The sequence below is a fragment of the Carcharhinus amblyrhynchos genome, chromosome 8 (genome assembly GCF_965287045.1).
Source record: "Carcharhinus amblyrhynchos chromosome 8, sCarAmb.v2.hapA, whole genome shotgun sequence".
In the NCBI taxonomy this organism is placed as follows: Eukaryota; Metazoa; Chordata; class Chondrichthyes; order Carcharhiniformes; family Carcharhinidae; genus Carcharhinus; species Carcharhinus amblyrhynchos.
In genome coordinates, this window is record NC_137331.1 from 34,722,828 (window position 1) to 34,736,514 (window position 13,687).

At 45.0% G+C, this 13,687-nt stretch overlaps 1 protein-coding gene across 1 annotated transcript in view; it reads right to left on the reverse strand.

Moving 5' to 3' along the window:
• The window catches only part of txndc5 (thioredoxin domain containing 5), a 38,915-nt gene extending 25,568 nt beyond the window's left edge, over positions 1–13,347 (reverse strand). Inside the window, exons 1-4 of the mRNA XM_080193874.1 lie at positions 13,225–13,347; positions 12,922–13,104; positions 5,525–5,674; positions 4,404–4,509 (exon numbers count right to left, since the gene is read on the reverse strand). Coding sequence (XP_080050000.1) covers positions 4,404–4,509; positions 5,525–5,674; positions 12,922–13,091 — 426 coding nt within the window. The 5' untranslated portion in view covers positions 13,092–13,104; positions 13,225–13,347. The remainder of the gene's footprint in view (positions 1–4,403; positions 4,510–5,524; positions 5,675–12,921; positions 13,105–13,224) is intronic.
• Between the last annotated feature and the right edge of the window lie 340 nt (positions 13,348–13,687).

Here is a 13,687-nt window from a genome sequence, read left to right on the forward strand (position 1 = left end):
AAGAATTTAGCACGGCCAATGCACCTAACTAGCATATCTTTCAGACTGTGGGAAGAAACCGGAGCACTGGAGGAAACCCATACAGTCACGAGTAGATTATGCACTGACAGTAACCGAAGCTGGGAATCGAACCCTGATGCACAGCATTGTGAGGCAGCAGTGCTAACCATTGTGTCACCATGCGTGTAGGGGGAAAAATGTAGCCATTGATTGGCACAAAACTGCACAGATTGCTCTACTGAGCAAGGGGTTAAGGTAGCAAACTTCAAACAACATCATATGAACTTTGAGTCAAGAACACAAAAATCAGACCTTAATAAAAGGTGCAAGTAGCTGAAGGGAACCCAAAGTTCCTCCTTTGGCTTCGAACACTTGTAAATTATCCAGACAGCCATCAGTATCTCAATGAATAAAAGAAATTCCAAGCATCTCATAAGAGGTCATAGTGTTCATTCTTTTTTGAAGATAGTGGAAAAAGACCAAAAAGTTGAAGATGGTCCACGTTTGCCCATGAGCAAAACTAACAGCTCAGCTTACTGAGCTACTGAGTTGTCACAATTATGAATTTCCTTTTTATGAACGTTACAAAAACCAAACTCCCAAGGGACTCCAAAAGCACACGCTTCATCTTGCTCACAATGACACGTACACCATTTCTAGTTCACGATTCTGCACTTGCCAATCCTTCCCCAACAGGCTGAGTAAAAAGTGTAGAAGATTTTTCCAAATAAAAAGATTACACAGAAGTTGGCACAGGGCACGAGTTGGAAATAGATGAAGAGCTCATAAAAGATTGTGGAAAAGCAGAATGGAGTAAAAGGGCAAATCAAGCAGACAACAGCTTGATTTTTTTTTCTGCGTCAAGGAGCTGAATCAAAGCTATAATCAAACCCCACCAAAACTGACAATATAAAAATAAACTGTTTTCAAGGGACTAAAGCAGAAATTACTGGAGAAACTCAGCAGGTCTGACAGCAGATGTCCAAAGATGTGTGGGTTAGGTGGATTGGCCATGCTAAATTTCCCCTCAGTGTCAAGGGGACTAGCAGAGATTACGTGGATAAGGCCAGAGTGAGATTGTTGTCAGTGCAGGCTCGATGGGCCAAATTGTATCCTTCTGCACTGTGGGCATTCTATCATTAGCGTCTGTGGAGAGAGAATAGAACCAATGTTGAGTCTGCTTGATGTTTTGTCAGAGCTCAAACAAAGGGTCATCCTTACTCGAAACGTTGGCTCTATTCTCTCCCCACAGACGCTGTTAGATCTGCTGGGTTTCTTCAGCATTTTCTGTTTTTGCTTCAAATTCAGCATCCACAGAATTTTGTCTTTATCTGTTCCGGGGAGACTGGCATTTCCCAATCTATGAATGAACATGAGAAAATCAAGTGATGTTTAAAGAAAAATGTGTTTATCTGTTCATTCCTGTTATGTCTTAGACTGTAAAAATGTTATTAAAACCACTATATTGTCTGCTTTTTTTAATATGTGCTGTTGTAAATAGTTCATATATTGCTTGCTTTTTTACTATGTACTGTTGTGAATAGTTCAAAGCTTTTAAAAATTGGCCCTTTGTTACAATATTGCTGTTTTCTATGGTAGACTCAAAACACAAAGTACAATTACAGAGGCAATAAAAATCTTCCCTACAGTGCGGAGACCTAATACAGGCTGGGTGAGTGCTTTGCTGAACATCTCAGTTCAGCATGGCTCAAGCTTTGCCAGTCACTTCAATTCTGTGCGGCACAGTGGCTAGCACTACTGCCTCACAGCGTCAGAGACCCGGGTTCGATTCCGGGCTTGGGTCACTGTCGTGCAGAGGCTGCACATTCTCACTGTGTCTGCATGGGTTTCCTCCGGGTGCTCCGGTTTCCTCCCACAGTCCAAAGATGTGCCAGTTACGTAGATTGGCCATGCTAATTGCCCCTTAATGTCCCAAAATATATAGGTTAGCAGGGTAAACACGACGAGTTATGGGGATAGAGCCTGGGTAAGAGTCAGCACATTCTCAGTGGTCCGAATGGTCTCCTACTGCACTGTGGGGATTCTATGATTTTATGAATTTTTTTATTCATTCGTGGGACATGGGCATCGCTGGCTGGACCAGCATTTCTTGCCCATCCCTTGTTGCCCTTGAACTAAATGCCATTTCAGACGCCAGTTGAGAATCAACCACATTGCTGTGACTCTGGAGTCACATGTAGGCCAGACCAGGCAAGGACTGCAGATTTCCTTCCCTAAAGGACATTAGTGAACCAGATGGGTTTTTCTGACAATCAACAATGGTTTCACTGTCATCAGTAGATTCTTAATTCCAGATATTTTTTATCGAATTCAAATTTCGCCATCTGCCGTGGGGGAATTCGAACCTGGGTCCCCAGAATATTAGCTGAGTTTCTGAATTAATGATCTAGCAATAATATCACTCAGCCATCACTTCCCTGTTCTCCAACTTGTGCGAAGCCTGATCTCTATGTCTTTGGCATGCTGCAGTGTTCCAATGAAACTCAACAAAAGCCAACGTGACAGCACCTCATTTTTTGACTCAGCACTCTATAGCCTTCTGGACAATCTGGGTCCCGTTTTTGTTCATGTTTGCTATTTGCTAGTTAGGTTTCTTCCTCAATCCCTTTCCTCTGCATTTGGATGGCTGTGAGCCTGACATTCGCACCTTGTCTAGAATCACCACAAGCTTTGTCTTGCTGCCACATCAAATGGCACAGTAGTTAGCACTGCTGCCTCACACTGCCAGGGACCCGGATTCAAATCCTGGCTTGGGCCACTGTCTGTACGGAGTCTGTATATTCTCCCTGTGTCTGTGTGGGTTCCTCCGGGTGCTCCGGTTTCCCCCACACTCAACAGAAGTAACAAGTTAACCGTAGCTTGGTAGGGAGATTATTTATAAACATCTTTTCTTTATTTACTTGTCCCATTATCGCCCACTGTAACTTTTCTGTTCTGTAACCCTATGCCATTTTAATGTGCCCTGACCTCCACGGTAACATAGACCTCTCCTTTTATTCTTCTTTCCACTCCCCTCTTTCATTTGCGCAAAACCTATTACATCTCAAACTTTCCTCCATTCTGACGATGGGCCTGAACAAAGAACAAAGAAAATTACAGGACAGGAACAAGCCCTTTGGCCCTGCATGCCTGCACCGACCATGCTGCCTGTCTAAAGCCCCCTACCCTACTGGGTCCATATCACTCTATTCCCATCCTATTCATGTATTTGTCCAGACGCCCTTTAGAAGTTACTATTGTATCTGCTTCCACTACCTCCCCTGGCAGCGAGTTCCAATATGAACTCGCTTTCTCTCACCAAAGGATGCAGACAAGCCTGCCGAGTATTTCCAGCACTTTCTTGCTTATATTCGAAAATCTCAATTTCAAGGGTTCTAAGCCATCACTTCCACTTCAGACATTTAGAAATATGGGAACAGAAGTACAGCACTCGGCCGATCCATTTGTTTTCGGCAGTAGCTGAGTAAGTTCTTTCTTCGATTCTCAGGCTAAGCAACATTGAAATGCTCCCACTACGCACAGCATTGAAGGAAAACTGGCATTTGCGGAGTTGTATTTCCACATGCTGGCCAGATTTTTCCTGCCGTTCCCACCAGTGGGATCTTCCTGTCCCGCCAGTGGCGAACCCCCACGTACAACGGGAAACCCCGTTGGCAGTGGCAGGACCAGAAGATCCTGCTGTTGGCCAAAGGCGGGACGCCTCCATGAAGCACGCCGTGGTGGGGTTGGGTGGTGTGGAAGGAAAAGCCCACCCATCGCACTTCTACATCAGCCAAAAACCGCTGGGAATTTTGTATACAATTATCAAGATTTCACTGCAGAATCACAGAATCCCTACAGTCCAGAAGGATGCCATTCCTGAGTCTGCACCGACCACAGTCCTACCCAGGCCCTATCCCCACAACCCCATACATTTACCCTAGCTAGTCCCTCTTACACTAAGGGGCAATTTAGCACAGCCAATGCACCTAACCCGCGCATCTTTGGACTGTGGGTGGAAACCGGAGGAAACCCATGCAGACACAGGGAGAACATGCAAATTCCATACAGTGACCCAAAGTGGGAACTGATCCCATGTCCCTAGCGCTGTGAGGCAGCAGTGCTAACCACAGTGTCACCTAGCTTAAGAATCAATTAATGCTTGATTGGGAAAAGCAGATTAATTGTACCATCACAGTTGACAGTTAAGTTTTTTTAAGAAACACATTCAATCTCTGCAGCCTGATTGCAAATGGAAGCTAGAAGCTAAAGCGCCTGCTTGGCTCAGAAGAACAAGTTGGTCAAAGCAACATCCAATGGCTACACAGGTTTCTCACTCAGTGACAGTGCGCATTCCACAGAGCTCCCCAGCACAAGGATTAAGTGACTTCCGAAAGACTTACATCAGATTCAGCACCCAGATTCTGCAACATCCAAGTTTCCAGTGACTGGAGATCTCTGGGTCCCTGGTATTTCACGGCTTCTTGGTCAGGTCTGAACAGCTTCAACCTAACAGGTAAACAAGAAAGCCATTCACTAGGATAGCAAATGGACTGCATGTTTGATGCTATATCACAATGCTGTCTGGTTATTAAAACAAACATTTCTTTTGTACAAAGCATCTGGCAAGATTAGAATGAACAAACATCATGGATATGGATATATCACAGTGGCCACTCATCATTCAAAATCTATTAGGGGTTGAGGAGGCAGATGAAAGGGTTAAAATTGTGTTTTAAATGCAGTTGAACTGCTTGGGGCACGCTACAGTGATGAAGTTGCACATTACAATCACAGCAGCATTATTACTATGGATAACAATGCATTTCCAAATTACAGCATGGGGCATCTTCCTTGTTCTGCTGACCAACTGAAGGATAAATATCTGCAGGAAACACTGCACTTGACAGCACATTTTTATAGAATCCCTATGGTACAGAAGGAGGCCATTCAACCCATCGAGTCTGCACCAATCACAATGCCACCCAGGCCCTATCCCCATACCCCCACACATTCACCCTGCTAATTCCCCCTGATGCTAAAGGGCAGTTTAGCTTGGCCTACCAACCTCACCCGCACAACTTTGGACTGTGGGAGGAAACCGAAACTCACGCGGACACGGGGACAACGTGACCCGAGACTGGAATTGAACCTGGGTCCCCAGCGCTGTGAGGCAGCAGTACTAACCATTGCGCCAGCTAAATCATTTGGTTTTTTCACTTCTACAAATTTATCAGCACCATCGCCAGGAACAGATGGCAAGAAGAACGACCAACTTAACATAAAGCAGCACACACTAAATGTTGCAAAACTAAAAACCTCCTGCTCCCACCACCCCACCGCTCCCCCCCCACCCAACTGCCTGATACATCACTGACATCTTCAAAGATTATAGAGGAAGGCCCAATAAATGCGGATTAGTTTGCAATTCCCCTCGAGTTGGTGATTCTCCCTTTCCAGATCCTTAACGATGTTCAAAACTGTTTGCAGTTCAACATGCCCCACAGCAAAACCCACCACTTACGTAGGATATCCACGAACTCCATGGTCTGAACAGGTCTGTGTGTCTTTGGTGCAGTCAACTTTTGCTACATTTGCTGGGGGTGCTTCCATGCTGTTGTATTTGTCCCCGAGTTCATTCCACGTTGACTGGAGTCTCTGGCAATGGCCGCACCTGTTGAGGACGTACAGCACATTCAGTTGAATTGTTAAAGTGAGTGAAATTAATATTGATTTGTCCCCCCTCGAGACTAAAACCTGTGCCTCTCTCTAACTTCATTCTTATCACTCGATTTGTGAAAGCACAGACCTGCTGAAAGAAAGGAATGGCATTTATGTAACACCTTAATGATCTTCGCGAGGTAGGGGGAACCAAATTACCTGAAGACTGATATCTAGGAACGTCAGAAGGTACTCAAAAGATCAATCCACCCAGCTGAAGATATCCGTGACTGCTTCAAACTTAGAGTTATAGAGATACAAAGCACAGAAAAGGCCCTTCAGCCCAACTCATCCATGCTGACCAGGTTTCCAAATTGAACTCGTTTCATTTGCCTGCATTTTGTGGCACAGTGGTTCGCATTTCTGCCCACGGCGCCAGGGACCCAGGTTCAACTCCCAGCTTGGATCACTGTCTGTGCAGAGTCTGTACAGGTTTTCCTGGGTTTCCTCCCACATTCTGAAAGACCTGCTTATTAGGTGCATTGTTCGGGCTAAATTCTCCCTTAGTGCATCTGAACAGGCACCTGTGTGTGACAACTAGGGGATTTTCACAGTAAATTCACTGCAATACTAATGTAAGCCTACTTGTGACACTAATAAATAAATAATAACTCTCTAAACCTTTCCTACCCATGTTCCTGTGGAAAGTTTTTAACATTGTACTGGACTCAATGGGAATAAGGACACTTATGAAACTCCCACCTCAAGTTAGTTGCATTATTGTCCATCACTATTCATGACGAGATGTGGAAGGACTACACAGATTTGATTTCTTGATAATGGAATCACTTAGCTCTGTCTACACTGCTCCTGACATGGACTCCAGCACTCCTCATTGAACCAGGGTTGTTTCCCTGCCTTGAGGGAAATGCAAGGCCACAAAGTTACAGGTTGTGCTCGGATACAATTCTGCTGCTGATGGCCCCACACCCTCTCATGGGTGCCCTGATTTGAGCTGCTGACCTGGGCAGCACACTGGCACAGCAATTAGTACTGCTGCCTCACAGTGCCAGAGACCCAGGTTCAATTCCTGGCTCGGATCACTAGCCATGTGGAGTCTGCACATTCTCCCTGTGGTTTTCTCCCACAGTCCGAAAGACGGGCTGGTTAGGTGCATTGGCCATGCTAAGTTTTCCCTCAGTGTACCCGAACAGGTGCCGGAGTGTGGCGACAAGGGGATTTCCACAGTAACTTCATTGCCACGTTAATATAAGCATACTTGTGATACTAAAAAAAACTGTTTCTAATCATTCTGCACAATGCTAGTGTCACAAAATTCAAGAGAAATTGTCCTCAACGTGAAGATGGTCTCCACAGGAAGAATGTGGTGGTCATTCCTACCAGCTGCATCATGGACAAAGGTGCCTGCAACAGGTAGACAGGCCAGGGCGAGACCAGCTAACATTTTCCACAGCACCTGCCCCAGGCAAATTCTGGCAGACAGATCTTTCCAGACCCAGCCAGCTTGATCATTAATGGTGCTACCAAGCCACTCTTGGGCAATAGAACATTGATACCCTCCCATCCAGAGGACAAAATGTGCCTCAATGCTTTCTCCAAGTAGTGTTCAACATGGAAGAGTGCTGATTCATCAGCTCAAGGAAGGTAGTTGATGGTCATCAGAAGGGGTTCCCTTGCCCATGTCTGAGCTGCAGCTATGAGAACAAAGAACAGAACAGCACAGGATCAGGGCCTTCCGCCCTCCATGCCCATGCTAATCATAATGCCCTAAATAAACTAAAAAAAACTTTCTGCCCTTGCTCAGTCTGTATCCATCAATTCCCTCCCCATTCATGTATCCATCCAGATGCCTCTTTAATGATGCTAATGTGCCTGCTTCCACCACCACCTCTGGCACTGCGTTCTAGGCACCCACCATTCCCCTTTCACCTGAACCTGTGCTCCTTGTAACTGACACTTCCACGCTTGGAAAAAAGCCTCTGACTATCCAACCTATCTGCGCCTCTCAATTTTGTAGACCTCTATCAGGTGTTCCCTCAGTCCCCATCTTTCCAGTGAAAACAATCATTTATTCAACCTCTCCTCATAGCCAACATCCTCAAGATCAGGCACCTCCTGATGAACCATCTTTGCACTCTCTCTCCAAAGCTTCCATGCCCTTCTGATTGTGTGGCAACCAGAACTGCACGCAATACTCCAAATGCAGCCTAACCAAGGTTTTATAGAGCTGCAACATGATTTGCCAACTCTTACACTCAAGAGACTTCATGAAAATTGACCACGAGGACTCCCAGTTGCAAGACCAGTCCACCAGACCACATATCACTGTTCCCCTGCCTGTAGTGAATTAGTCCCACCGTTGCAACAGGACCTACCCAGAGATGATGCTAAGGGCTATAGCTACCCCTTTATGAAACCTCAGCAATGTCTATAATCACTGTCTAAAGTTTATTAGTGTCACAAGTAGGCTTACTGCAATGAAGTTACAGCGAAAATCCTCTAATCACCATACTCTGATGCCTGTTCAGGTACACCAAGGGAGAATTTAGCCTGGCTAATGCACCTAACCAGCACGTCTTTCGGACTGTGGGAGGGAACCAGAGCAACGGGAGGAAACCCACGCAGACACGGGGAGAATATGTAAGCTCTGCACAGACAGAGAGTGACCTAAGCTGGAAATCAAACCTGGGTCCCTGGCCACTGTACTGGCTTACATCTTGAGGATCACGAGTACAAACCCATGCCTTACCACTCCATGCATTGCAAGTTAATGTTAAGTGTACTCTTCCACAATGTTCCAGTGAGCGTCCTAACTTTTAACACTGGCACAACTTGCCAGATAGTGGTACTTTTCACAAAGTAGAAAAGCAAATAATAGAAAATCATCAGCCCATTTTATACCTTTCACAATTCTTATTTAGTTATCAGAGTAAATACTGCGAGGGGCATAGCAGAAATTGGCAACTTCCTGTGCCATTTTCACAAAATTAAAATCACCCCACCCTGTTAAACAAATCATCAATTTTTTTTCAGGACTGCAAAATTTGCTCAAGTTAATCACAACCACCACGCTCTTTATCTGCTCAAGATATTTGCTCTCTCTACTAACCAGGTGCACAAGCTCTAACAGATAAGGGGGATCCGGTGAAGCAAGTAACATCTGTTAATTCAAATACCATTTTATTCTCTCCTTTCACTTCCTCCCCTTGATATTGGAGAAACTGCAGATTACTGGCTAGCTTCTGGTCCCAGTGACAATGCCAGGTGAAATACCAGGGAGGAACACAGGCCACTCTCTAATTGAAATCAGCAGAAGTTTCAGATCGTTATGTAACTACAAAAAAAGTCAAAAAGACTAAAAGGCAACTTAACAACTTGGGGCCAATTTATAATTATTTCTTGATGGGCAGTACGGTGGCACACTGGTTAGCACTGCTGCCTCACAGCACCAGGTATTTGGGTTCGATTCTGACCTCAGGTGACTGTGTGTGGAGATTACACCTTCTCCCCGTGGATTTCCTCCCACAGTCCAAATATATGCAGGTTGAGTGGATTGGCCACGCTAAATTGCTCCTTACTGTCCAAAGATGCGTAGGTTGGGCGGATTGGCCACGGTAAATTGCCCCTTAGTGTCCAGGATGTGACAATTGATGGATTGGTCATGATCGAAGTGTGGTTTTACAGGTAGAGGGCAGAAGATTGGGCCTAGATAGGGTGCTCCTTCAGAGGATCAGTGCAGTCTCAATGGGCCAGATGGTTTCTTCTGCACTCCAAGGATTCTGATTCTTTATATGACAGTCAAAAAGGATTACAATCATAACTTGTGTCTGTGCCTATTAATACACATGATGTTCCTCAGGGTTTTATGATGTATCTTCAAAGACCAAATGGCCTCCTGCTGCCTCTATCTTCCTCTAGGTAACTAAGCTAGGATACAGTATCAAATGTCAAATATGAAGCAAAGCCCAAACAGCTCTCAGATCTATAAGGAAAACACAATCTCCAGGGCTGAATTGCATCCTCTATGAACTTCCTATATAGAGGGGGATTTAGGCGCACTGATCCACAATTCCCTGAAGGTGGCAACTCAGGTGGACAAGATGTTAAGAAGGCGTATGGCATGCTGGCCTTCATCGGTCGGGGTGTTGAGTACAAGAATTGGAAAATCACTTTGCAGCTGTATGTGACCTTGGGTCGGCCGCATTTGGAGTACCGTGTATAGTTCTGGTCGCCACACTGCCGAAGAATGTGGATGCATTGGAAAGGGTGAAGGAGAGATTCACCAGGATGTTGCCTGGTTTGGAGGATATGGACTATGAAGAAAGATTGAACAAACTTGGATTGTTTTCATTGGAGCATCAGGAGGATGAGGGGGGCCTGATAGAGGTTTGCAAGATTATGACAGACTTGGAGAGAGTGGATAGTCAGAGTCTTTTTCCCAGGGTCGAAGTGTCAAATTACACAGAGGCATAGATTGAGAATGAGAGGGAGAAAGTTTAAAAGAGATGTATGGAGCAAGTTTTTTTTTTACACAGAGGGTGGCGAATGCCTGGAACGCACTGCAAGAGGAGGTGGTGGAAGCAGACACCCGAGGTCAGAATTGAGGTCATGGATAGATGCATGAATACACCAGGTTTAAGTCCAACCAATTTATTTGATAGTAAATTTACTATCAAAATTACTATCAAATAAATCGGTTGGACTTAAACCTGGTGTTGTCAGACTTTTTACTGTGTTTACCCCAGTCCAACGCCAGCATATCCACATCATAGATACATAAATAGGCAGGAACAGAGGGATATAGGGGCAAGAAAATATTAGAGAGGCATCTGTGTCGGCAGACTTGGTCTGCCTGAGGGGCCTGTTCCTGAGCTGTATGGTTCTCTGTTCCTTATCCCTGATGGTAAATATAGCACCTTCAAATTCACAGGTCAAATCTTGATGCTCCAAACTTTATCATAGAATCCTACAGTGCAGGAGGCCATTTTTCCCCATTGATTCTGTACCGACTATAATCCCACCCAGGCCCTATCCCCATGTGTCTACCCTAGCTAGTTTCCTGACACTAAGGTGCAATTTAGCATGGCCAATCCACCTATCCTACGTCTTTGGACTGTGGGAGGAAACCGGAGAACCTGGAGGAAACCCACGCAGACGTGTGGAGAATGTGCAGACTCCACACATACAGTGACCCAAGCCAGGAATCAAACCCAGATCTCTGGCGCTGGAAGGCAGCAGCGCTAACCACTGTGACATTGTGCCACCCCATGTTCCTCAACCTCTCGCATTCAGTTTGATCCAATTCTGTGCTTTGTCCCCTCCCTGCCCAGCCCACTGGGACTATGCAATGTCCCAATTGTCAATTCATATATTGTCCAGATTATATCAATCTGAAACAAGTAATTTCAGTCAAAACGTCAAACGCAAGTTTGCCAGCTCGAGAGGAAATTAATATTCTAACTCAAGCCTAAATGTTCCACATACACTGGAAACCACATGCCGCATTTTACCCGTTAAAGTTAACAGATGGGAGCTGTATGTGTGACAATAATCCTTCAAGGGAAGAAAAATCCATTAAAAGGTTTTGCTATTTATGGTTGACTATTTCATGCGCTATGGAATACATACAGACATGTTTCATCCACATAAGCACTCACGCAGCCTCTTCAAAAGCAATTCCCTGGCAGTACAGAAATTTTTATTTTGCCCATACTACAATATCCAATGTTCTCTATTCCCAAAGCTCAACCATTTCTGTATTCATCTGAGATTTAAATTCAAACAACAAACAGAAAAGGCGGCAAGGTGGCACATTTGTTAGCACTGCTGCCTCACAGCTCCAGGGATCCAGATTCGATTCCTGGCTTGAGTCACTGCGGAGTTTGCACATTCTCCCCATGTCTGTGTGGGTTTCCTTGGGTGCTTCGATTTCCTCCCACAGTCCAAAAGACGTGATGGTTAGGTGCATTGAGGGAGAATTTAGCATGGCCAATGCACCTAACCAGCATATCTTTTGGACTGTGGGAGGAAACCGGAGCACCCAAGGAAACCCACACAGACATGGGGAGAATGTCCAAACTCCACAGTGACTCAAGCCAGGAATCGAATCTGGATCCCAGGTGCTGTGAGGCAGCAGTGCTAACAACTGTGCCACCGTGCCCCCCCACTGTGCTACTGTGCCACCTCTGATTACTGTAATAAAGACATTTATAAGTTTATGCACTAAGGAATAAGCACTCCTTCAGAGTATTATCAATTCTGTAAAATCAGCAACTGGCTTTGATACAACTCAAAAGATGTTCTTATAACAGAAAAAATAATATTTAATACATTTAAACTGTTAAATAAGAAATTGCAGCTTGCACAGAGTTTTCAGACATCAGCATCCTGTGTAACATGGGGCCTGCTAGGGATAACACCAATTGGGGAGCAGCTGATACGTGGAATCAAGAGGCTGCCTCATTCACAGAAACAAGGAAGTGCAGGGAAAACTAAGTTTGATTCGGGGGGAGGGGAAGGAATGTTAATGTGTTTGGTGCGAATCTTAGTTACGTTGGCAAGCACTCATAAAAAAAATGCGCAGTGGCAAAGATTTTCAAAATAGGGCCACTTCCTTTTACAACTGTTCTGATTAAAAAAACACCTCGCCCCAGTAAACAAACGGATCATTAGTTTGTGTTAAAGACGGTTACGTAAGGTAATCCCTTCCATCCTCAGCTTGATGCCACGTACACAGGCTCAGATGCACACCCAGCTTTATATGGGCTGCAATGAAACTCACAGCTACTTAAACTAACATGGCAAAGAGTAAAACTTCTAATAGCAAACTGTTCCTTTACAATCCCATCGTTTTTTGTATTTGGAAATAAGAGTTTAAAATGAGTAAAACTTCTAACAGCAAACTGTTCCTTTATTAAATCATTTTTTTGTATTTGGAAATGAGAATTTAGATTCATTTACAAACCCCTTTTTTGTATTTGGAAATTGTGACAATTTAAGCTCCCAGTCAACTTTCACTCTCCCACCTTTTATTTATTAGTGTCACAAGTAACTCTGCAATGAAATTACTGTGAAAATCCCCCCAGAAAGTGTGCAACCTTTTGTTCCGCTGGCTACAAAAGTTTTGTTCCCTCCAAAGAAAATCCAATTAACTATTAATCAATGGCTTAACATTTCTTTCCCCCAAAAGGAATGTGAACGGATTATTAACAAAAGAAAGAGAGAGATGCCAAACTTTACCAAGGTGCAAAGAACATGATGAAGTGGGGAGCAGTCTGCACGGCGTGGTTGAAGAGTTCAGCGTTGTAGAGGTGTTTGCTATGTTCATCATCTTCTTGCTCCTGGAGAGAGGCAGGCAGTGTGGCCAGGAGCAGCAGAAGCCAGGTGGACAGGTAGCTGGAGGTGGCCATCACTCAACTCAACCTGGATGCACACAAAGAGAAGGGAAGGGAAGGAACGGAAAGGATATGAGGAACGCGAGAGCAATACAATCAGCAGCCGGCGTCCCTCTGCTCGGGGTGGGAGGGGAAACAGAAGCCTTACGTGATCTCCAGAAAAGCAGCCGCAAATTGAACCAGAGACTCAGTAAGGGAGAGGAGCTGCTTGCTTTACAACAGCTTCACGCCAGTTCACAGGGTAAAGGAGCACACACACACACACATGCATCTGCACCGCCTGCTCTGTCAATCAGTATCTCCAGTGGGTGGTACACAGGATATTACACAGTCACTGCTCTGTGGCTGCTCACACAGCTCTTTGTTAGCGCTAATTGTAGGCAATGATTTTGTATTCGCATACATACACACAGCCTTTCCTCTAACATTTAGACTACATCTGGATGCAACCTCAAGGGCAACTTACATGGGTGTCCAGATAAGTATAGCATAATGACAGCACAGGAGGCCATTCGGTCCCTCCTCTCTGCACTGGCTCTCTGCAGAGGCCAGGTCCATCCCCCTGCCTTTCACCCCCAATCCCTTTTACCCTGCACTTTCTTTTTTGTCTC